General features: G+C 36.0%; 1 protein-coding gene across 11 annotated transcripts in view; it reads left to right on the forward strand.

Moving 5' to 3' along the window:
• PARD3B (par-3 family cell polarity regulator beta) overlaps positions 1 to 26,960 on the forward strand; it is a 1,076,689-nt gene that overhangs the window by 836,211 nt on the left and 213,518 nt on the right. For all 11 annotated transcript variants that reach the window (XM_024243295.3, XM_024243296.3, XM_024243297.3 and 8 more), the window contains one exon: positions 20,681 to 20,791. In XM_024243295.3, coding sequence (XP_024099063.2) covers positions 20,681 to 20,791 — 111 coding nt within the window. The remainder of the gene's footprint in view (positions 1 to 20,680; positions 20,792 to 26,960) is intronic.

The raw sequence follows: 26,960 nt of genomic DNA on the forward strand, positions 1-26,960 counted from the left end.
TGATATATTATATATAAAATATATTGTATATTCTTTATATTAAGTATATAAATACACGATATATAATATATATTGTTTATATATTATATATATTATGTATATTATGTATATATTACGTATAATATACATTCTTTATATTATATATTCTTTATATCTTATATATTTATATATAATATGTATTCTTTGTTTATATATTATATATAAATATTTATATAATTTATATATTATATATTATATAAATATTTATATATTATATATTACATAAATATTTATATATTATATATTATATATATTTATATTATTTATATATTATATATTATATATATTTATATTATTTATATATTATATATTATGTGTAAATATTTATGTAATTTATAGATTATATATTATATAAATATAAAATATATAAATATAAATATATATAAAGAATATATAATATATAAGGAATATATAATATATAAAGAACATATATAATATATATAAAGAATATATAATATATTATATAACGTATATAATATATTATATGTTTTATATTATATATGAATTATATTATATATTATATATAATATATAATATATAAAGAATATATATAATATATATACAATATATAAAGAATATAGATTATATATACATATATACGTATATATAATATAAAGAATATAGATTATATATACATATATACGTATATATAATATAAAGAATATATATATACATATATAATGTATGTATATATAATATATAAAGATATATATACTATATATAAAGAATATATGCTCTATATGTATACTATATATAAAGAATATATTTTCTGTATACACTATATATAAAGAATATATAGTATATATATTATATATAAAGAATATAGAATATATAGTATATATATTATATATAAAGAATATAGAATATATATAGAGAATATATATTATATATAGAATATATATGTGGACATTTATTTGCCCATGGTATATAGTACACACAAAATTCACAATTTTTTGTTACAATGACGACTGCTGCTCATATTTGCATTTCTTCAACCCTGGCTAATCAAAATCAAGTGTTCCATAGTAGATCTGCTAATTACATATATCGTTAATTAGTAACTTCTTCAAAAGGCTGTGTTCAAAGTAGATAATGCCAAGCTTTGGAAGATTGGAAGGTACTGTATATTTATGGCTTGCACATATCTACTAATTTGTCTCCTCTAATTTTAGCCATTTCTGCTTGTCATCTTTACCACTTGTTTGTACTGTTTTAGAGTAATCCTTCCAGTTAGCATTAATGCCATTCTTCCCATCTCCATTGCTCGTGCTCTAGCTTCATGTCCGTTTCCTTTGAATCTAGTGATTTCCCAACCAATAAAAGTGAACGGAGAGTGGTATATATTGGTAGACAATTAAATTAATAAACCTATGTCTGAAAAGCCCAGAAACATGTAGACAATGTATATTTTTCTGTTTGGGGGAGGACTGCAGTTAATGAGTAGGAAAGGGGAATTAGTACAAGGTCTAACAAGAAACTAGAGGGATGCATCAAGCAGAACAGAAATAACTATGCATTTCCTTCTTTAACCTTTCCTAATCATTTCTTACCTTCTCCTTTCCCTTCTTATTGTTTAAAACTTTTTTAATTTGAGACTACCAGAAATTTGCAAAGAAGTAGCACAGTTTTCATATACTTTTTACCCAATAATTACCCCCAATGTTAAAATAGTGCCTAACTATGGTACAAAGGACCAAAACTAAGAAATTAACATGGTTACAAAACTATTAACTAACCTACAAAACTTATTTGAATTTCACCAGTTTTTCCATTAATGTCCTTTTTCTGTTTCAGTATCTAATCCAGGAAACAACATTGCATTATTTGTTATATATCTTTGGTCCCCTTGTGCTATGTGACAGTTCCTCTCTTTTTCCTTGTCTTTCATGACCTTGTTACTTTGGAATGTAGTAGTGAGTTATTTTGTAAAATGTCACTCAATTTGGGTTTTTCTTACCATGATTAGATTGAGGTTATGCATTTTTGGCTTGAATACTGCTGAAGTTATATACTCTTCTTAGGAAGTACATGATGTTCATATATCTTATAACTAGTGATGTTCATCTTGATCATTTCATTAAGCCATGTCCGCTGGGTTTCTTCACTATAAAGTTACGATTTTTCCCTTTGTAATTAATACATGTCTTGGGGAAGATATTTTGAAACTATGCACATATCCTGTTTCTTTTCATGTTTTCACCCGCAACTTTTACCATCCATTAGTGGTTCTTGTCAGTAGCAATTGTTACCATGGTGTTTCAGTGGTGATTTCCTGTTGCACTAATTCCTCCTACATTCATTAATTGGAATTCTTATCTAAGGAAGAGCTATACTTTTTCCCACCACTAATGTCTCTATTCACTTAGTTATGTCATTATGGATTCGTGGATATTTATTTTATTCTAAGGGTTATAATCTAGGCCTATCATTTATTTTGTTGCTCAGATTATTCAGTATTGGCCACTGGGAGCATTTTCAGGATAGCTCCTGTTCCATTTTAACTTGTCCATACCTTTTGAAGAAGTTTCTTATTTTTTGGCACGGTGAAATGCTGTAAGTTTACCTCATAGGTTCCCCGCCACAGCTCAGGAATGAACCACTTCTCCGAGGAAGTCTGGCTTCTTTATTGTAGAAACCAAGATCTGAGCTCTAGGAATACTCATTGCTTGAGTATCATTGTTTCTAGATTCTCTCAGGAAACAGAACCTGGAAAGTTTACATACATACATACATATATACATAGACAGACAGACAGACAGATCTAAACTATGTATACACATATCTATATTTACTTCCGAATATATCTGTATGCACATTAAAAAACCGTGAGTTTATACTGATACCTCCAATTCTAATCCAATACCACAGTATTCATTCTAGCCTCTTCCTCTCTTTCATTATTTGTAACTTCTTTCTCGTGCAGTAAGAAAGCTATCTCTGATTATCTGCAATATAATTATTTATTTGTTCAACCCTCATATATTCATAAAGTTTTTTCGGAATTGCTAATCCATACCCTAGTACTAAGCAGAGTGCAATACTTATGTACATTTCTTTTTGCCTTTAGCTTTATAGTATTTTCTCAAAATACTGTTTTCTAATGATACTTAGTTCTTTTCTTTCTCAAGTCTTTCAGTGTGGTTATGTTAGTTATTTGTAATAACATTAGCTGCACTTGTTATAGTTTGTATATGTGTTTGGGTTCCCTCCATATCTTGGTTGATTGTTTTAATGTACATACTGTGAAATTCACTCTGTTGTATACAGTTCTATGGGTTTTACAAGTGCAAAGAGTCACATATCCACAGTCATGATACAGAATAGTTCCATAACCCAGATCTCCCCCCCACCCCTCAAATCACTGATCTGGTTTCCATCTCTGTGGTTTCATCTTCCCTGGTATGTAATGAATGGAACCAGGCAATATGTAGCCTTTTGGATCTGGCTTCTTTCATTAGCAAAATGCACTTGGTGTTCATAGGTTGCCGTGTGAGTAGTATACCATTGCATGGGTGTTTACTTCCTTCTTCTAACCTAATTTGTGGTTCCTGCCCATGCATCTAATGTTTATATTTATAAAATTGCCCACTGGCTTGATGCTTATTGGATTGCTCCTTGGGACTCTGAAACTGTGACTTGAAACTATGTTTTTTATCTCTCCTTAGCACAGTTTACCTCACTTCATCTTATTTACTGTGGTTACTTGCCACAACCATCAATCATTTTAACATTCCAAGGAGGGTTACAGCCAACCCTTAATTATTTTTGTTAAGTTTGACAGAGAGAGAATAGATAATTGAAATCTTCACATAATCTGCAAGCCTTATAATAGCTACTTCTTCTTCCCTCAACTACTTAAAGGTAGCAAAATTGACTCACTTGAAGTTTTATATCCTTTCACTTCCTTTACTTATCCTCTGGTAGAAGCACTAATGAGTCCTCAGGTGACCATAAAAATGGAAAGACAGAGAAAAAGGGGAAGCACAGGCTGTGGGTAATCTACATAGGAGATAAAAAGCCTCTGAGTCACTGAGTATTGATGACACTCTAGTAAAATAGATCTGAGTAGGGATTTTGTGTCTTTGACTATTTTTGATTCCTATATAATGCTTGGTACTTGTTGATTCAATGATGGACTTATGGTCGGTCCTAAAAGTCCACCTAAAATAATATACTCCTACTCAGAAACTGCCAAACTCCTAGCTCTGTTTTCTTTCCTAGCTGTGTCTATGTGCTCTCCACGGCAAAGCATGAGGTTAATTTGTGGTATGGGGAGAATCTTAATTGCATTAACGCAGGCATTTGTAACTTAACATCCATGGATAGGTACACATAGTCTTTTGGGAATCTGTGAACTCTTAGAAATTATAAATAGAAATGTATACACATTTCCTGGGAGAGAGAACCATAGTTTCCATCACAGTTCAAAAGTGTAAAGCAAACAAAATTAAGACCTTTGACCAGCAAGATCATCTATAGAACTGTAATGCTGACATAGTAACCCTGAGAGCCCTCATACTCTGTTTCTGGGAGATCTTCCTTTGAACTCTAGAAACATTCACTAGACTATAAATTCCTTAAGAGAAAAGATTGAACCTTTTTTTTTTAATCTCCAGCACCTCACATTAGAGCCTGTATAATAGATATTTGAAAAATACTTCCTGAATTAATTTGATATTTTTAGGCTGATAGGATTTCTTAGTCTTCTGATATAATAAGAAATCTGATTAGCTTATGTTGTTTGTGAGATACATAATTTAGTTTGCAGGAATCCACAAAGCTTTGTCATATATCAGTTAATTAGCTAATAAATTACCAAATTCAAGTGAGTTTATGCAGTACTTTTTTTCTAGTACTTTTTATACTCACACCACATGCCTTTCTTTCCTAAATCCCTGTAAAACCTAGAAGTGTATTGCCCCTTCTCTTGCTACCTGATGGAGGGAGAGTTTGACTGATTTAGAAAAGAACAATACGCAGTATGAAATCTTAACAAAAATGTTTTATGTTAGTGTTTTAAACTTTGGTATACAGTCTAAACTGCAAAACTGTGTCATTATTTAGAATGGACATGTTCTAGCTTGGTTAATTTATAAACTCCTATAGAAGGCTTTCTGGAAAAACACTGATAATCCATGTGTTCAGTATTCTAAAAAATATACTTAGCCCGAGTTTTGGAAGCCTGGTGTGATTCTACTTCATCTACCAGCTGCTACCCAATCTCTTTTACATCTCGCCACGCTAATCTCTTTTACATCAGATAATGGTACCATTGAAAGGTAGCATAGCCCCATGCTGTCTGTGTCATTTCTGACCCCCCTGACTCAACATTAGCTGAGGCCTAAGCTAGTAGCTACCAGTCAGTGAAAAGCTCAATGAGGTATACCTAAGGTAGCTACATTAATTAAAATGCATATATACATACATATAAATATATAGGTATTTCAGTATACCAATACTTTGCAAACTGGGATCCCACAGCCTGAATTTGACCCATGTAGACCTTATTTGGAAGCCACAGAGTATTAATTTTTAAAAAAACATGAGCCAGTATTTAAAAATCAAGGTATTTCACAAAAACAAATTTTTAATTTCAAAAATATTTTTAGTAGAAATCACTGGCTTATGTTTAAAACTTTCTCTATAAATTTAAGTTTCATGATAGGCTTTTATATCTTCTAAAAATTTCTTTTAGAACTCTAGATCTGCAATTCTGCAATATTACAAAGTCTGGAATCATGTTTTGTCTTTCACCTATGAAAATGTTACTGTTAATCCACATATGGTCAACAAAACTGGCATTGAGCTGTTTTTCTGGGAGAAGTGATGGATTCATGCTGCTCCATCCACATATTCTTGGCAAGTGCCCTTTTGACCACTGGCATGTATTTGTAAGACTGTCTGGGGTTGGGAGGAGAGCCTGTGGTAATGGAAAAGATCCAAGTTAACTGGCCCACACAGGGGAGCCAACCCATGACCTTGACCCCATTACCACAGTGTTCTAACCAATTGAGCTAAATAATTGAGTAATTGTTTCTTAGCAATCTGATCAAATCAGATGGCTTATAATGAGACTCTGTCTGTGGACAAGGGTGAGGATGTCGGTGAACAGAGAGCTTAAGATAATGGGAAAGTTATCCAGTCTGCAGGTTGGTTGGCATGTTATATTTGGCCAAGTAGTCACTAAATTGGACTTTGTCATTATGGCTAATTGCATTTCTGAGCAATGAGAACTTACCAAAAAAAAAAAAAATGAAGCTTTAATTAAGTAGAGTTTTTTTTTTTGAAGGATTCAGATTTTTCAGTTCATAATTGACAACATATGTACAAACAACTGGGGCACCGAGCAGGATGGAAAGAACTTTGTGCTGAGTTGAGGGGTTCAGGTCCCTGTTTGATCCCAGCTTCTTAGTGTGATAGTGTGACCTTAGGTAGGTCCCTTGACTTTCTGAGCTTTGGGAGGGATTAGATAAACATGATCTTACAGATCTCCCTATCCCTAAGAAACTACCTATTAATTTTTAAACCAATAAAAATATTTTGCGACAAATTTCTTCCTAACTAAAAATGAAGATGGAATATTTTTCACAGAGGTAGATAATTAAATCAACAATATTTCAAAAGTATTTATTGAACAAGCTTATTTTTGAAAAATGTTGATGCTTGCATAAAGTCAGTCAGTATATAATACGCATATTTCACACAGAAATCCAATACATTTATAAATACATAGACCATAGTTCTATATACTACATGATTGGTTCTTAATGGCATTTTATATTTCAAAGCGCTTATGAATCCCCTTGAAAATGTTGCTTTCTTAAATAATCATTGTTTTAGATGCAAGACATTAATGAAATTGCTTTGGAATTACTATTCATGAATCTTCTGATTTGCGTCCATTAATATGGCCTTTGTAGAACTACCTCTCCTCCCTCTAACTTGCTAAATTTAGATTAAATAATTTAAGCTCAGGCTTTCCTTACCAAATTGTTCATTTTTCTGGTTCTTCTTTCTTTTCTTTCTTACTAATGCACTTAAATATTACTTTTATAGAACTGAGATAATGGTTGGATTTATTGTTCTTTTATCCAAAGTGATTCTTCCATCACTGGATTGACTGGATTAGTGAGCATGTGGAGCTCGGTAGGATGGGTCCTGGAGAGTGTTAGGGTTGGTGTAAAATGAATGACAACAGCTTAGTCACACTTGAAAAAATATATTGGCTTGAGTTTCCAAATAACCTTCCAAAATGAAAAGCACAAATACTGTGGGTTTCTACAGAATCAAATATGACTGTAATGTTTGTAAAAAGGATTAGTTATTGGAAGTCACTTCAATATTAGGTGGGGAAGTTTAGAAATACTAAAAATGGGGAGACCAGAAGCATTAAATCCAAAGCCAAATACAGGTTGCAGATGCTCTGGGTAATGGTTGCCAGTCCAGCCGTCATCCAAGTGATGCTGCTGGTGTTCCCTGCACCTTCCAGAGCCGTTCAGAAACACAGGCTGCCAGTTTTTAATGCATTATGGCAGATTATGAGACACCTCTGTCATCTGAATAAACACGTAGCTGGGCAGAAGTAAAGTTTTCAATATCAGTTCTTTATGTGATATGATCCAAAATTTATCTCATTTTTAAAAAGAGCCCCAGAGATGAGGAAACACTCTCTGGTAAATTTACTTGATTGAGAGTCACCCACATTTCTTATAAAGGTATGCTCACCAGAGACCCCATCTGGAATGTTCCACTCAGAGGCTCAGACCACTGGTTGATTTAATTATGTGCTTCCTAGGATTGTGCATTTAATTACATATACACAACAATTCCTAGCACTGGTTTCTTTTGTTATTCTGTGAGAACACTGGCAGCCATTTTGAACTGTAGAAGAGTATTCTGCATCTGCAGGAATTACTCATCTGTGGTATTGAAGAAAGGAAAAATTAGCCATTGGTACAGGAAAGGGAGGAAGAAGAAAATATACTTACATAGCAGAATAGTAGTTTCACAGTCTAGTAGACAAGCAAATAGGAGGCTGATGCTGTGGACAGACTATAAATCAATTTCTGATTTCTTTGGTCAAATTGTAAATCATCACTATGCACTAAGCTACTATGCATTTCCAAGTGAGAGTACACAATACTTTTGTGATTGTGTGTTGTTTGTAATAGCTCTTTCTGAATTACGGGTGATTAGAAAACCCTGTTAGAAATCAAGTAGTTGTTGTTTAATTCTGGATATATTTGCTTTAGTGATATTATGCTGCTGGAGAATGGAATTATATCTACTTTTATAAAACTATATTAAAATCCCACGGGAAATCTATTTCTATGAAAAAAAAAATTGTCTTTTGTTCAGGCCCCTCTGGATAAAGGGGAAATGTTGTTGATCACAATGGCCCTGAAATGACTGTCCCATCACACTAGGTCAGCTCCCTCCAGATAAGGTGCTATGAGTCCTGGAAGGTGCCTAGAATATTCATGATGTGGTTCAATAAATGGATAACAAGTATACTTAAAATAATAAATTACTCCTCATTTTGCAATTGGTAACTCTGTCTTACTCATAGATCCCAAATTTCTAAACTCAAAGGAGAAGCTAAGGAAAGAGGGGGCGGTTCTAAACTTTTAAGAAATGAATGGAGATCCTTGCAGGCAACATTCGTTTGACAAATTTCATAGAGACTTGTGACTTGTTGGCCCTAGAAGGGTCAATGTAGTCTTATGTAGAATTTCATTTGAGACATTCAGGATATAAATTTTTTTTTCTAAGTTTATTGGTAGTTGAGAATCAGTTCCATTTTATGGCCTACTTTTAAGGTACTTACAGAATAAAAAAAGATATTAGTTAACTTTAACATCAAAATATTGAAATCTGATCCCTTGCCTTACAAACTAAGTTAGGGCTCATATTTTCCAATTACCTCTTTCTTCAAAAGAACTCTTCTATGAAAGAGTACATACAGATGGAGGTATTATTATTATTATTTTATTACTTTTTGAGACGGGGTTTCGTTCTTGTCACCCAGGCGGGAGCGCAATGACGCTATCTTGGTTCACTGCAACCTCCACCTCCCAGATTCAAGCGGTTCTTCTGCCTCAGCCTCCCAAGTAGCTGAGATTACAGGCACATGCCACCATGCCCAGCTAATTTTTGTATCTTTAGTAGAAACAGGGTTTCACCACGTTGGCCAGGCTGGTCTTGAACTCCCGCCTCGGCCTCCCAAAGTGCTGGGATTACAGGCATGAGCCACTGCGCCTGGCCTATTATTTAAAATTCTCTTAATGGTAGGATGCAATCTAATGTCAAAGATGTGTAGCGTCAAAACTTCAGAGAGCAAAGCAACAACTTCACACATATATTTATTTGATGCTTTAGATTAAGGAGGCCATAATTTCTGAAACTCTGGAATGAAAGGTATAAGTATGAGATAGACATCCTGTTTTTTATAGAAGACATCTTGCAGATTAATCATCCTTAAAGATGGCTTTGGGTTTAAATTTCATTCGAGGAATAAATTTGAGTTCTGTTGAATTGAGACATCTCAGAAATTAACTCCCAACAATTTCCCTTATTCAAAATTGCTTTTACATTTATGGAAAACAAAACAAACTTTTTAAAAACCAAACTTGAGAGCTTTCACCTTTTAATAACAGTTTCAAACTTAATATAGCTTATTAAGAATTAATATAATAACTCTTTTTATTGTTTAAGCCTCTCTTACCAGCTCTACCGTGCATTAATTATTTTTCTTCTTTTGTGTTTATACAATAAATGCTTGACAAAAAAAAAGCTACATAATTTAAGATTTTTATGACACAATGGAAAAGTTTCTTACCCCCAGGGGAAAAAACAATTCTGTGATGTTCTCATTATCTTTTCAGACAAAATTTTATATATTAGAAAGAAGAAGAATATGAAAAAACAAAAGCTCTAGTTGTACTTTCTGTGACGTGCAGCAGGTTTGGAATATATGGAACATAAAAGAATATTACATGAGCTATAGAGGGTTAATGCTGTGTGTTCTTAATTTTAAATTTCAGATAAATATGATTTCAGCTTTGATCCTACATGGACTAATTCTTTTGTCACTCAACTAATTAATTCAGTATGCTAGAGAAAAGATGCTAATTTGGGCATCAAAGAAGTGATAATTTTTTTTTGTTTAATCAGTCATAAAGATAAGTTTTACTCCCATTAGACTGGGTCTGGAGCCCAATCATTTTATTCTTGTTTAGTGCAGATGAATTCCATAGAAAATGTGCCCTGTTTCTCTTAACATCTGAAGATGGAACAGTAGGATTCGGGATTCCCGTTAAAATGGTCCTTTGCAAGGTAATTATTAAAAAAAAAATCATTTCTTCATATTGTCCATTTGTTCTTCGTGCATAACAAGGAAGACACCATCATCTGTTCGTTCTGATCATGGAATATATACAAATTGCCCATGTGTTACTTTATGCTATTGAATGTAAGTTGTATTTGACATTTTATTTAGAGACTACAGATGAGGCCTCCAGCTTCCACAGAATTTTTAGTTAGCTCTTGTTGGATTTATTTTCTTTGACATGAGTCAGTTTTTTCCTTTCTGGGCAGTTTGCTGAGATGACCCCATTTGCCTGTCAATGGTAACTTCAGAGCTGTTTCCTGTGGGGACCATTTCCTTCTGCAGGATGAATCTGTGGCCAGTGTGGAGCAAGCTGGGGCCAACTGGGCCTGGGAAGGGCAAGTCAAACAGGCAACCCCCCACAGTTGATAGAAAGTTTAGCAGTGAAGTATGGTTTGGTCTCAAAACACTCTTTCCTTCCCTAGTTTTCGGGTTTCCGGGGCAAAGGAGGTAGAGAAAAGGGAAGGAAAGAGGAAGAAGGGGATGTTGTGGGCACACAAATGCGAAGGCAGTATCTGGCTATTGACGGAAGTCTGAATTCCAGCCATGTGATCTTTTTGAGTCAGCATTAGGGCTTTATGCACATGCCATCAGTTGTGTCTGTTTACTCAACCAGCCTTCAAAAAAGCCCGAAGATCCACTTAAAAATCATAATCATAAAAAGGAAGAAGACATACATTCTACTGCTTTGAAATAAGTAAACATTTAAAAAAAGAAAAGCTTTTTTAACTATTAAGAAAACATAAAAAATGCAAAAAGATCTATTTCTGTAATGTTCCTGTTAAATGTCTTTCCCAGAAATCGTAAGCATTTCATCTGAGTCACTAAGGCTCTTGACTACCATGTTTTGAAGCCAGTGAAAGTGTATGAAAGCAATTAATCAAAGTTCACTCCGCTCCTGAAGAGTATTTCTTCTTCTGGAAAGCAGAGGGGTATAATAACTTAAAACTCAGTGACAGTTAATAAGCTTTTTAGAGTCCCTGTGTGGATCTGAAAATCATACCTTATTAGTGTCTTTGTCGTTCTTGCCCACTCATTCATGCTTATTTTTATTTAATTTTAATTTCTGGACTTTTTTTTCATAAGTTTCCCTTTTTTTCCCCCTAACAGAGTGCTGCTTTAATAATCTCAGAGCAGTTTTTATTTGCTACAAAAAGCTCAGCAAAAGCAATATCCAGCGTCTAACAAATCTCTTAACTGTTCTTACAAATCATCCTTTCAGAGGCTCTCTGTTTTGTTTGTTTGGTTTTAAAAATATTAGTTATTGGTGATCTGTGCTTTACTTTACTTTCTGGACCCTCTAGAATTATTTTTAACGTATCTGGTATTTCTAAATCCACTGCATTTCCTAGCCCCTCGGTATGGGGAAAGCAAATTAACTCAAGGATTCCCAGCAGCTGAATTTAGCTAGAGAGCTGCTTAAGGCTCTCCCCAGCAGATGTTTTATCCACTTAGAAGTCGTAGAACGTTATAGGACCTCCCTGCTTTTTAATCCTAAAAACAAACATCAACATATTTAAGATCTGAAGATTCCCTGATTCAGAATGAAAAATTGCCATGACCACCAATTTCAGAGCCACATTCTAGGAATGAGTGACAACCCAGAGAAAAGTAGCTGCTAAATCTTGGCTGGATAAAAAGGTTGGCCTTAAAGGGGGTAGCAGACACAGATATCAGTGGGATTAAACAGGTTTGTTGTTTTCACATAGCTTGTCATCATCTTGGAAACATATAAACATACCCAGTATAAATGTCTAAATAACATATCAAAATTTAAAAATTTAATTATAAAACTTAATTTCAGGGTTTCAACTGCCTGACCCAGTTAGGATTAATTAGGAAGATTTTTAATATTGAGTTTGTTGTTCATTATTAAAGCATCAACTCACTCAGTCTCTACTTGTGTACACATCCTACAAGGCAAATCCCTGTCTACTTTTGCATGCCACGGAATGGATTTAGAGTTTAAAACACAGCCCTACTGTTGTGAAAAGCATCCTGGGTTTTGTAGCATTTTGCCTCCCTCTTTAAAAGCTACAGGCATAGCCAAGGCAGTGTGGGGGACCAGAAATAGAATTAGAATATTTTTCCTTCTTAATCAAGATTGATGTGCAACAAACACAAATCTGTTTATTATTCTATCAATAATATTAACATAAAAGTGAGTAATGCCCTTAGGGACCCCCAAAAAGGGGTTGGGATGGGAACTCTAATTGGTCAATTTTCACTGAATTTTTATCAGACTCATTAACTCTCAAGTACAATGGAAGCATGTGAGATAAACAAGAAAAGACCTTTGTGACACAAATTTTAGAAGCAAAAGCTGTGGTTCACAAAACCATATGAGATTACAATACATGGAAGTTAATTTCATCAGCATATGCATATGCTATTTCAGAACCCAATTTAGAATACATCTGACAAGAGAAAACTTTTATAGGGTGGATTTCAGAATCAACTATGGAAATAATAGTAAAAGGCCTATGAACTTCTCTGCCCCTATATTTTGCTTGAACTATTTCAAACTGTGTAATTTATAAAATGGTAAGGAGCTATCGTGCCTAGTTTGTGAGTCAGCTAGTTACAGAGTGGACAAACCATTATCCAGGTCCAGAAAATACTATGACTGTGAAGTTTGTAGGTTTTCACATGTGACATTGTTCCATAGATGTCAGACTTTAATATTAGCGATGACTAGATGTTGTAGTTTTTTCCAAATGCATCATTGACACCCAAAGACGTTTCCTGATTGGAGAAGGAGATATACAGACTTTGTTTCAAACTTTTCAGTTCTCTTTGGATTCATAGCTAAGCAGCTATTTGGAACAAGAGTGAATGAACTTTTTCCTTGCCTGACTTTTTAGTTCTCACAGGACATTGCTCAGGATCACTTTTGTATAGTGTGTGCACTAAGAAGATGTAGAAGGGCTGGTGGTAATAACTGCATAAACTGCCCAGTGTGATGTGGGAGGAAAGTTGTAGATAGAATGTAGCCACTTTAAGAAGTGAATTAAATGAGAGAGTAGATGGGAAAAATGCCAGAGGTCAAGCTGTACATATTGTAAATTTGAATCATTCATCAGTGTATGTATGGGAGTCTAGGGGGAATTTGAATGTCATCATTACTTAGAAAACCCAAGGAAAGAAATAGAAACAGAAGAAAATATTTGCGGAGAAACTAGAAGAAAACTATTAAGAATAATATTAAAATTTTTATTATATGGAAAATAATAGGATTCTAGGGACTTAGTTTAATTGAGGGGTTAGATATTTACCTGACAATTTATGTTGTTAATGGTTCAATTCTGTGTGCATTGGCTATTGTGGTGTGTAGTGGCTGCTCAGTAAGGAATGAATGGATGAATGAACAAACCATTATCAAATTCCACTTTTCCAGATGGCTGTTCACAACCCCCCTACCTAGGCAATATAACAACATTAAGGAGGTCTGTAGGGGGGTGTTTTCTATAACCCTCTCTGAGGTTCTTGTCTACCTTGGGTAATTCAATCTTTGATTTCTTAAATTCTACTAAGAGATCTCATTTTGTGGATAGAAACCATTTTTCTTATACATGCTGCGTCACATTAACTGATAAATTAATTGCCCTGGAATTCCTCTACTTCCCCTTTACCAGCTCCATAAACAAGCTAGTTTCCTCTCTTAGGCTGCTGCTCTTTCTGAGTCTCCTTCCATCTAAGACTAATCTCTCCAGAGACACTATCTCTATCCTCCTCCCTTATCAAGAACTTTCATCTCCTATGCCAGTGTTCATAGCAGCCTTATTTATAATGGCCAAAAGGTGTAGACAACCCCAAATGTCCGTCAGTGGATGAGTGGATAAACAAAATATGGTTGTGTACATGCAATGGAATATTATTCAGCCTTAAAAGGGAATGAAATTCTGACACATGCTGCAACAAAGATGAGTCCTGAAGACCTTCTACTAGGTTAAATAAGCCAGACACAAAGGAATAAATTTTCTGTGATTCCACTTATATGAATTTCACATAGAATAGTCAAATTCATAGAGACGGAAAGTCAAATAGCAGTTACCAGGTGCTGGAGGAAGGAGGGAGTGGGGAGTTACTATATGTAGAGTGGGTACACAGTTTCCATTTGAGATCATGAAAAATTCTGGACATGAGTAGTGTGATGGTTTCTCAATGTGAATGTGCTTAATGCCACTGAAGTGTACACTGAAAAATGGCTAAAATGGTAAATTTTATGTTATGTATATTTTACCTTAATAAAGAGAGAAAAGAAATTTGTTCTTCTCTGTCCTCCATCTCCGACCTCTCACTCTCTTTTCCTTTCAGCAACCGAAATATTCTTTGGTATAAGCCAAATTGAAAACCTCCTTCTTCAGCACTCGACTGCACCTGCAGCTACCTCCCTCCCAGCCAACCATTACCCAGTCTGTAATGGTTGTACAGACACTTATACTTACCCACCTTTCACTCTTCAGATCATGCCTACATGACTTCTGCTCACACTACTCCGCTGACCCTTGCCAAGGCTATGAATAACTTTATGTTGCCAAATCTAATGAGCGCTTTTCAGTCCTCACCTCGTTGGGCGTCTCAGCAGCATTCTCCATCTGTTGACCTTGTCCGTCTTCTTGCAGCATTCTTTAAACTCTTTTGCAACCACATTCTCTTGACTTTCTTTCTAGCTCTCTTGCTGTTCTTTATCTATCTCTGTTGTCCACCTGCCTCTCCCCCCACCCCCACTCCTGTCTCTGACCTTTAAGTGTTACAGTTTTTCAAGACTTAGGCATGGAGTCATCTAGGAATTTCCCAAAGATATATTACAATAATAATCATGTTTTAAATTGAATCTTTTGATACCTCTTCATTGACTCACCATTTCCAAATCACTACCTTCTCCTCTCAATGGCCACTTCTCTAGTCCAAGCCGCTGTCATCTTTCACCCATTCCTGCAGGAGTCCCCAGTCAGTTAAATCACTGGGTTTAATTATGCTACTGCTTTTACTTGCTGCTTTTTGCTTCAGCACCAGGATGGTCTTTTTAAAATATTCATCACATTGTATCACTTCTGCTCAAAACATTTGGTTCCTCTGCCGTTTCTCCTCCACTAACTCTGTCTCCTAGTTTCCTCACCTAGCTTCTCTGTGCCTTGAATGACTAAGAAATGACCTCCCATCACTCTTAGATTAAACCACAAGCTTCTCTCACACCTGTGCCCATTGGCTTTTCCATCTGCATCCTGGCAGAGTTTCCTCTCTCATCTCCCAGCCTCTGGCCTTCTTTTACTGTTTTGAATACACCAAGCCTTCCCCACACATGTCCTTTGCATATGCTGTTTCCTTCACCCTCAAGACTTTTCTCCCACTCTTCACTTGTCTGGAACTTCTCACTCTTATATTCTCAGCTTAAATTTATTTTTTCACTGAGGCATTTCCCAGGCAGTCACTTCCCTATTATTGTCTCTTCTAACATCCTTTACAGCACTTATCACAACTAACAATTACAGATTTATACTTGTTTGGTAACTGTCTCCTCTATTAGAATGTAAATTTCATGAGGATATTGTGTGGTTTTGTATGCCAACATAATATTAACCTATATCAATTGCTTGTAATTTCTGACAGCTAGTAGATACCTAATAAATATTTTTTGAAAGAAAGAGAGAGAGCAAGTAAGGAAAGAAGAAAGATTTTCCATGAATCTGTTTCATATGACCTCTATAGAAATGAACAGAGAAATGGACAGGTGTTTTAAGCAAACTTATAATTCATGAACATCTAAATTTACATAAAGCATATGTTGAAAGGTGATTTTTCCACTTTACAAAAAAGATCCATCATAAGATTCTTTAAACAGGCTTCCCAGGTACATGTAAAATAAGATTTTATTGATTAAAACCATATGTTTGCACAGAATCTTTTAGGAAAATATCTTTTATATAAAGTAAGGTTGACCTCTAAGCAATTTCCTTAAGGCACCTAGCCCAGAATTGCCAACTCTCAAATTTCTAAGGTAACAGATAATGGGAGGCCTGGAATGCAGTGCATATTTGAAACTCTAGAATATAGAGTAGTAATTTTAGCCATTTAGGGTTCGTGACTTTTCTCACAAAAATAGCTAATGGGAAGATAAACCTCCTCAACTCCTCTTTCTATATCTCAGTAAAAGTAAGAGTGGCTGTGAAATGATCCCCACAAAGGCTGCTACAGAAAGGAAAACAAAGGCTTGGAAAGTCACCAAATGGAATCTTTCCCCTCACTCTCTCCCCCATCCTCTACTGCCGCTACTGATAATTAAGTTGTCTTATTGCAAAATGAAAAAGAATTCAGTGTGTTAATAGATAAAATGCAATTAACTTCTCTGGGTCTCAATTTCCTCATCTTAACAATGTGGGAGTTTTGTTTTTTTTTTTTTTTTAAGATTATTGTTTTATAATGCTTTTCTTGAGCCTACCCAAACTTTACAAAATAAGGTAATTTGTAATCATTTTCTCTGGCTAATAAAGAAAATTTCACAGGTATTTCTGCCCTTCTTATTGGAAACTTTAATCAAGGATCATGAACTTTAAATCAAAGCATTTATAATATTTGTAGAATTGCTTGATTTGACTGTTATTGGCGGTTCTTGCTAAGAAGAAAATACTTTGCAGAACTTACTTACAACTAACATGTTTTTTTTCTTATCAAACATATTCCACTGTGAGGGAAGGATAATGAGCTATTGCTGAACTGCAGTACAAGTGAAACATTTTAGCTACCAGAAACAAAAATAATTTATTGGGTGTGGTAATAAAGATCAAAGTAGGCTAGGAAATGGTTAGTTTTACCCTTCAAAAACAAGACTGCTTTTACCTCAGAAATCCCAAAAGCTGCAAATATAGGAGAAATAATAGGGACGTGGGGAAAAAAAAAAAAAAGCCTAATACCTGTAAAGCTTTTGGCAAAATTTTTGCCCTCATCAACCTCCTGAAGCGTTATTTCTACCCTGACTCCCCACCGTGTTAAATATTTTGCCCAAACATTACTATATTTAATGACATTTTAAGCAAAAGTTATTTATCTCAAGTGATGTACTGAGCTATTAACTTCTCACGTAAACATACTTAGAGTAATCATGTTGACCCCTAAGACTCTTCTGCATGGGTCTGGAATGCTAAAGAATGTATTCATGAAAACATTATTTAGCTATCTCCTGCTTTGTAGGTTAAAGAGAAGTCTTGAATGTATTGGGCAAATCTGAATTATATTTGAAAGTTAATGTTCTGGCTGAGCACAGTGGCTCACGCCTGTAATCCCAACACTTTGGGAGGCTGAGGCGGGCGGATCACCTGAGGTCAGGAGTTTGAGACCAGCCTGGCCAACATGGTGAAACCCCGTCTCTACTAAAAATACAAAAAAATTAGCCAGGCTTGGTGGTGGGCACCTGTAATCTCAGCTACTCAGGAGGCTAAGGCAGGAGAATCACTTGAACCTGAGAGGCGGAGGTTGCAGTGAGCCGAGATCGCATCATTACACTCCAGCCTCAGTAGCAAGAGTGAAACAACGTCTCAACAAAAAAAAAAAAAAGAAGAAGAAGAAAGTTCTTATATTTTTGTCTGTATTTTTCTCTTTTCCTTACTTCTGTAAATGATACATGGATATTTCTTCAGTGAAAAAAAAGGAATAAATTCAGAAAGGGAAACAGGAAAGAGAGAAAAGGACAAAAAACTAGACTGGGGGACGATAGCATTAGAGCTGACAGTTGGTTCGCCAGAGTCTCAAGACTAGACTGGCTACAACCAAAAAACTACAGTAGGAGTAGAGAGAGATGGAGAGATGGCAATGGAGGGAGAAAGTTCAGGAAAGAAGACTTGCTGATTGAAATTGTAAGTTGAGAAATATGCAGAATACTGGAAGAGGCTTCTAGGAAAGGCAGGACCATGGCACAATTATGAATATAAGCAATGCCACCTTCCAGGTGTGATACTCAGAGCTCCGACTTGACTAACATTCTCTACTATGGGTCAAAACACAGTCTAGGGAGCTGCAAATAGATGCCCATTGCTATGGGATTCTGAAGAAGACAGAAACATGCGCTTGTTTTATGATTCTTCTATTATTCTGGTTGCTTATAGTACAGGTCTTTCTTCAAAATTTATATGTCAGGTCCTCATGTGAGGAGACTGATTCTCTGTGTGTGTGCTGGGGCAGGGTTGGGGGTATAAGGTCAGCCCATACATGTATAATTTGAAAAAATCTAAGAATCGCTGGGTACAATGGCTCACGCCTGTAATCCCAGCACTTTGGGAGGCCAAGGAGGGCAGATCAGCTGAGTTCAGGAGTTGAAGACCAGCCTGGCCAACACGCTGAAACCCCGTCTCTACTAAAAATACAAAAAATTAGCTGGGCATGGTGGTGCATGCCTGTAATCCCAGCTACTTGGGAGGCTGAGGCAGGAGAATCGCTTGAACCCAGGAGGCAGAGGTTGCAGTGAGCCGAGATCACGCCATGGCACTCCAGCCTGGGCAACAAGAGTGAAACTCCATCTCAAAAGAACAAAAACAAACAAAAAATCTAGGAATCTCCCCAAGTTTTTTTTGTTTTGTTTTGTTTTTGTGTTTTTTGTGTGTTTTATTTTGTTTGTTTGCTTTTTGAGACAGAATATCACTATGTCACCCAGGCTGGGCTGCAGTGGTGCCATCTCGGCTCACTACAACCTCTGCCTTCTGGGTTCAAGTGATTATCCTGCCTCAGCCTTCTGAGTAACTGGGACTACAGGCATGCACCACTACGCCCGGCTAATTTTTGTATTTTTAGTAGAGACAGGGTTTCACTATGTTGGCCAGGCTGGTCTTGAACTCCTGACCTCAGGTGATCCACCTGCCTTGGCCTCCCAAAGTGCTGGGATTACAGGCGTGAGCCACTGTGCCTAGCTGCATCTTCTTTTTTTATTTCAAATGTGCAGTTTTCATTTTCCTAAAAGTACTAAACATATACGGTGTTTTTGTAAAGCATCATAATTGCCACTGTGCCCTTGTAACTATATACATCCCAGGCACTCAGAAATGCTCGGAACATACTAACCCAAAGAAACCTCCCTTTCCGGGGAATTGTATTATATTTTCATTGTGTTCCAGAGCTGACTCAGGAAGCTGGGGCTGCATTAAAGAGTGATTGTGCACAAAGGAAAGTGTACAGGCAGAGATTTGGGTTCTAATCTCAGCCCTACCCTGACTGTGGTGGGAGGTCTTGGTCAAGGTTTGACACCTCTCAGAGCTTTTGGTTCTTCACTGGTAACATGAGAGCATTGAACGAGGTGTTCAATAAGGCCTCTTGTGGCACTGTCGTGGTGTAATTCCAGGAGTTTACCTTTAAGTGCCAATGACACTGGAGCTCGGGAAGCCTGCTTAGGAGATTGATAAGTTTTTATTTGTATATTAATGATAATTCTTTAGTTTCTCACTCTCTATTGCATTAATAGGTCATCATAATTAGTCTTGAATATTTGTCTATCTAAATAATAAGGAAAATTTTCCAATTATGTATGCTTAGGCTACTCCTTCTCCCCTACCTTCCGTCAACACATACAAAGGGAATCAGAATCTCATCACAGGAGGACCTGACATACACATTTTAAAGAAAGTCCTGGCAGTGGCTTACATCTATAATCCCAGCACTTTGGGAAGCCAAGGTGGGCAGATCACTTGGGGCCAGAAGTTCAAGACCAGTCTCGCCAACGTGGTGAAACCCCATCTCTACTAAAAATACAAAAATTAGCTGGGCGTGGTGGTGTGAACCTGTAATCCCAGCTACTCAGGAGGCTGAGGCACGAGAATCGCTTGAACCCCGGGTAGCAGAGATTTCAGTGAATGAAGATCACGCCACTGCACCCCAGTCTGGGCGACAGGGCGAGATGCTGTCTCAAAAAAAAATAAAAACTAAAGAAAGTCTTACCTCTAAGCAACCTGAGTAATGGCAGAATCACAAAACAAGCTGATGTTTCTTTCTCAGACTTCCATAAAAGCACGTGATATTGTGCATGATGTATGATAAATATGAGTGAAAAGAAGGAAGGAAGGAAAAAAAGAAGAGAGAAAAGGGGGAATTTCATAATGGCGTTATCTTTCTGCTTTCATTATCTTATATTAGTTCCATTTTATGCAAAATGATCTTGACTGACTTAGAATAAAGAAGTATGACTTAATGAGCTCATCCCATAAATATCTTAGCTTTACCGCAAAAACAATGTGATTATTGTTAACAACCTTCTCCTTCACGTTTCACTAGATTTGGAAAGAAGAAAGAGGATAAGGGTGGAAAGGCTGAGCAGAAAGGTACTCTGAAACATGGTGGCCTGAGAGAAGAAGAGCTGGAGAAAATGAAAGAAGAGCGTGAAAGGTGAGCAGAAGTGCCGAGACCTTCATTTCCTTTGACTCTATGGTCTGGGTTTAATTTAAATATTGCAACAGTCAACTGGAGAAATTTCATTTTAAGAAGTATAGGGGTTGACCGATCTGAAAGGAAAGGTGTCTAATACAAAAAGAACCTCCCTTTCTGGAAATTTTTATTCTATTTTGAGAAGAAATTTGCTTCATGTTTTTACTATATCAGTGCCTATAATTCCATAACACACTACCACCTGTTTTGACTACAAAAATGCATATTTTCTCCATGTCTTTTTTTTCCAAAGAAAGGTCATTTGGATATTGATGTTTAGAACTATCCAGTTCCCATAGTCTGTTTCTAATTTTGGTCAGGCTGTTGTATACCTTCTTAATTTTATTCTGCACAATCCGTTTGGGTCCTGTAATTTGAGAAGTGAATGTCCTTCATTCTTTAAAAAGACACTGTCTTTTATTAGGCTATCAGCAAGCTGAAGAGTATGTTGCCCATCTGTTAAAGGGCCGGCTTCATTTGCTGGAATAATGCCGGTTTGCAAGAGCTGAATTCCCCTGCTTGAGGAGCTTAATGTTCCATTTGGACAAGAGGTCCTTCACATATCTTTGATGTTAACTCTGGCACTTATCGCAAGTGGATGTGTAAATGTCTGACTTTCAAACATGTAATTGAATATTCATATTTCTCCTGAAAATTCTTTGCCTTCACAACTAAATGGAGCTTGGAGAAAGACTGAGATTATGACAAAACCAGCATATAATTTTAAGTGTTTGATTCTGACTTCATCATGTATGTACTCAGATTTACACAACTTTTCACTTGCTTATTAGTTACATTAGTTCTTATAGTTTCTAAAGAGGCCGTTCTTGTATTGATTTTATTACTTTAGTATGTGTACTAAGAAAATCATATCTATTCATTGTGTTTTCTAGCACAGAGCAGTCAATCTACTGTTAACCTTTGACCCCTATTTTGTAGTCTGTTCCCGTTGAGAAGGCTGACTTTTTCAATAGCAAGGAAAAAAAGCTATTTAGTCCTTTCTCATTTTTGAGAAGTTGATAAGCTGAGTTCTAAGGTCACTGGAGCAGTTAAAAGGAAATCAAGTGTTTTACATTGTTGTTGACTATTCACCTGACAGAGCTATCCTGAAGACATGAAAGATATTCTCCGTCATAACCTAAGATTCAACAATCCTGTAATGTAAAATGTAATCCAGGCTGAGATTTTAATGCATATATTGGCAAAGGCATCTATGTGGGGAGCCTACATCATAGATCTTTGCTGCTCCCTTGACTTCTCTTACTGAGGTTACATCCCATGCCTCATCTTTGGGAAACTGAGCTGTTTGCTAGAATGCAGACTTTACATTTTTTGTAGCTCATACTTACTTGGGACAGGGGAAAAAAACTCTTAGTAGCTGGGGAACTGTGTGCCAGCTAGAAAATTGATAACCCATAAAATGAGATGAGCTGTCTTTAAGCAAGAGTTCATTTCCTTTCTGGTTTTGCCTTTAGTAGGCAGGTGCCTGAGGGAGTCTTGTTCTTAAAAGCTGAGCTGTAAATTCACTTCAGCTGGCTGTACAGGCTTCGGATCCAATTTTCTTAAAATATGTCTGGTCAAAATAGTGAAAGAACTATACTATTAGCCTCCACTTAGGCCAGTTCCCACACATGAACACATAAAACACATCTGATAGGGGTTTCCTAGAGACAACATTGTCTCAGTCATGTGCTAGAGGAAGAAGTTGAGGAGTTGATTTTATGGATGGGTGCTATAGAATTAATGACCAAAGGCATTTCAACAGCTCAGGGGCTGAGAGCCACGGATGGTGGAGGTGGAGGCTGAACATCTGGCATTGCTCCCAACCCTGGAGTCCTGATCCTTAGCTCTCCATCATCTATGGGAAACCAATTCACAACTCTTAAAGAACTCAGCGAGTGTATCACTCTTCATGATATGGCAATGAAAAAGAATAGAATAAAGTAAGAAATAGTGATAAAAGCTATTACGCTTTTCTCCTAATATGTTTGAAATTTGTTTCTTTGATGTGATTCAAGCCATCCTATTGCTTACTTGTCTCATCCTGTCATAGGTATCATAATAGATTTACATTAGCATATCTCATTTTCAAAATATTTAATGCACCTAAATAAAATATATACCATAAAGTATTGGAGCCAGCTTGTACCAGCTTATAGGAACCAATTGTTAAACTTTCAAGAATTTTGTAAGCTGGCTGATAAGCCATTGGCAGTTTGACATTGGCTATGGTGAGTATATTTATAGCACAATTTCTCTGAAGACCTAGTTTACCAGCACACTGCTACAGGTCTGTGACAGCTATCTTTAGCACATATCCAGGTGGCAATTATCCAAAGAAGAAGCAGGAAAAAAAAATCCAAATTCAACCACATGATTTCTTGTAGCTGAGTTTCTCAAAATGTGGTCCAGGGACCAACTACATCAGAATGAATCATTAGAAGACCTTGTTAAAAATGAAGATTCCTGAGCCCCATACCAGACTTGCAGAATCAGAACCTTGGGAGTTGGAGCCCAGGAATCTGTGTTTCATACACAAGCCCAAGATGATTCGTCAGCAGTCTACAGTCTGAGAACCACTGACTTGGAGGAACAGAATTTGTCTATAACATAAAACTATTCTTATTTAGTGAAAAATGATACACAGGATTTTTTTCTCAAAAGGATTGAGTGGTCCAGTCTACAAATATTTTCCTTGTTCTTCATGTGCGTTCTCTGAAATATCTTTTCTTACTGGTACAATCTTTTGTAAACAAATTAGAAACCCTAGCCAGTGCTCACTCAACTAAGGGAATATGGATCACTTGCCCCCAGCACCCCTCATGCACATAAAACTTACAAAAGCAATATCAGTTCATTAAGAAAATTTTGGAAACATAAAAAGTATAAAAACTATTAAAACCATACATAACTCTACCATAATCCCATAACCACTACTAATATTTCTTTTTTCTCTGCATATACAGTTGGCTCCATATCCATGGGTTCCACATCTGTGGATTCAACCAACCGCAGATTGAAAATATTTAGAAAAGAAATTTCACAAAGTTCCCAAAAGTAAAATTTAAATTTGCTGTACCAAGTACTACATTGAAGCTATGCAAATGAAGTGATGTGTAGGCACTGTAATAGGTATTATCAGTAATCTAGAGATGATTTAAAGTATATGAGAGGTTATACATAGGTTATATGCAAATATTACTCCATTTTATATCAGGGAGTTGATCATTCACAGATTTTGATATCCACAGGGTGTCCTAGAACTAATCCCGCATGGATATCAAGGGACAACTCTCTTTGAACACTTGATATCCAAAACCTGCATCTATAACATCTTGCTTTTTTCATAGCATTATATGTTGAACATTTTTCCCATGTCATTAATGTTTTTAAAATATGTGATGTTGATCACTGCCTAATATTCTATGAGATCAATATACGATAAATTATCTACCTTCCATTGTCAAACATTTAGTCTGTTCCCATTTTTATCCTTTTTTTCTTTCCTTTAAAAAAAAAATAGAGACAAGGTCTCTCACTATGTTGTCCAGGCTGGTCTCGAATTCCTGAGCTCAAGTGATCCTCCTGCCTCAGCCTCCCAAGTGCTGGGTTTGCAGGCAGGAGCCACCATGCCCAGACTGTTTCCATTTTTCACTGTTTCAAATAATATTTGGATGAATATCCAGGTACAAATGTCTTTATAAGTTACCTCCTAAATCGTATAGTTCCTATTGAAGTTTTGATTTCCTTGTAATTGTTTTACCCTAGGATTAATCTAACCTCAATTCTAAATTTTAGGGTTTTATATTATCTCTCCCCATTCATCTGATTTTTTTTTGCTGATTTTTCATATCTCATTTTAAGTTATATACATATCTAATTCCTGATCCAGAACCATCTTGCTGCTATATATGGATAGTTTATTTATAGCTACATGTATTGAAAAAGTCCAAAAAGCCATAAAAGATGAGTTGGGTTACTAGATTAGATTAGAGGAATGCAGAGTCTAGAACAGTGGTTCTCAATGGGAGGGGGCAATTTTACCACAAGGGCATTTGGCTATGTCTGGAGATATTTTTGATTGTCATAACTTGGGAAGAGAGGTGAGTAGCTACTGCCTTTTACTGGGTAGAGGCTAGGAATGTAGCTAAAAATCTTCCAATGCACAGGACAGCTACCCTCCCCCACAACATGAATCATCCAACCCAAAATGTCAATAGTACAGAGTTTGAGAAACCGTTTTATAATATCCAGGCTTCACAAAGAGCAAGGTACTCTCCTAGACATCAGAATTGCATTGTGTCATATTTCCTGTGGATAATGCAGAGAAATCTAGATCAGATTATATAACCCTATTTGAGAATGGTACCCAAACATTACTGATGAATATCCCATCAATCTAAGCTTGCAAGAATAATTTGTTTCGTTAAAATTTATTTTTAACCTTGGCCTGCTGAGCATCGGCATTAGTGATGGCGACTTCTTGATCAGATTGTGGATGCCACAAAACTTCACGGGTTGATGATATGTCCGATGACAGAATCAGCAGGAACAATGGACTGAATTAAACATAAAGAAAGTTAATGGAAATAAACGTAAAGTCTTGCATTTAGGTCCAAAAATGAACTACACATACACAGGATGTGGAAGGTTTGATTTAATACCAAATATATGAAAATTTTGCCTGATGGTTTTAGTTGAGCATAAGTTTAGCATGAGTCAACATGTGAATATGCCTGCCAAAAACTTAATCTGGTCCTAAGCTACATTACTGGAAGTTCATGTACAAAATAAAGGAAGCAACAATAATTCTAATTTTACACTGCTCAGATCACACCTGGAATATCCTATGCCTCTCTCTCACACAGATAATGCGGGTACTAAATCCAAGTCTTATTAAAAATGTTGAAAGACCTGAGAATACACAGCTTACAGAGTCAAGACTTTGTGGATTTCTCATGCTTGAAGAACTGTCACGTAGAAGAGAGATTAGATCAGTTTTGTAGCATCCATTTTGTTCTGTTCTACTTTATCAGTTTATTTGCTTATTCATCCATTCATTTATTTACTTTATTGAAAACAAATTATTTACTTTAATATTTATTTTCTTATTTATGTATTTGTCTCTTGAAGATACTAATGGGGCATTATTTTAAGAGAGGTAGTTTTCAGCTTAATGGAAGGGAAAAGTCCTTAAAATTAGGGTGCAGTATGAGGCAGTGAGTTTGTTGATACTGAAACTGTTGAATAAGAAGCTAATGAAATGATTACATTTAGAAAGCATTAGTTCATCATGTAAATATTGGACTAGATCAGAGTTGTATAAATTTCAGTCACTGATCTATTTCCTTTATTGTCTTAATTATATTTATACATAATCAAATAAATATTATAAAAATACATAGCCATGTAAGTTAGCTTATCTAATTAAGTACATTAGGCCACATAGCACCTAAAATCTTCTTGTGTATCTTTTTTTTTTTTTTTTTTTAAAGACAGAGTCTCGCTCTGTCACCAGGCTGGAATGCAGTAGCATGAACTCGGCTCACTGCAACCTGCACCTCCCAGGTTCAAGCAATTCTTCTGCCTCACCCTCCCAAGTAGCTGGGACTGCAGGCATGCGCTACCACGCCCAGCTAATTTTTGTATTTTTGGTAGAGATGGGGTTTCATCATGTTGGCCAGAATGGTCTCAATCTCTTGAAACTGTGATCCGCCTGCCTCGGCCTCCCAAAGTGCTGGGATTACAGGTGTAAGCCACTGCACCTGGCCTTCTAGTGTATCTTAAATGCTACTTTGTCCTTAGATGATCTCTAGGGTTCTTTCCAGATATTCCAGTATGAGAAATATCTAAATATCTTAAGTATGGAAGCATTTACTTTTACTTTTCTAGAGCAATAATTATTGAACTTGTCATGGCATTGGTTTATGGTAGTGCATACACCATTGTTACCTGAGTGTATAAGCCCAAGTTTCTTGCTCAAGATTGTGTGGTAGGATTTTCTTAATCTCATGTAAGAGATTTCTGAGTTTATGATGTGTCCCCTCCTGTTACAAGTCTAACAGTCTATTGCAATGAAGCCCTGCATTAAATAAACTCATCATTTTGTTCATGCTTCAGTGAGATTAGC

The sequence above is a fragment of the Pongo abelii genome, chromosome 11, assembly GCF_028885655.2.
Source record: "Pongo abelii isolate AG06213 chromosome 11, NHGRI_mPonAbe1-v2.0_pri, whole genome shotgun sequence".
In the NCBI taxonomy this organism is placed as follows: domain Eukaryota; kingdom Metazoa; phylum Chordata; class Mammalia; order Primates; family Hominidae; genus Pongo; species Pongo abelii.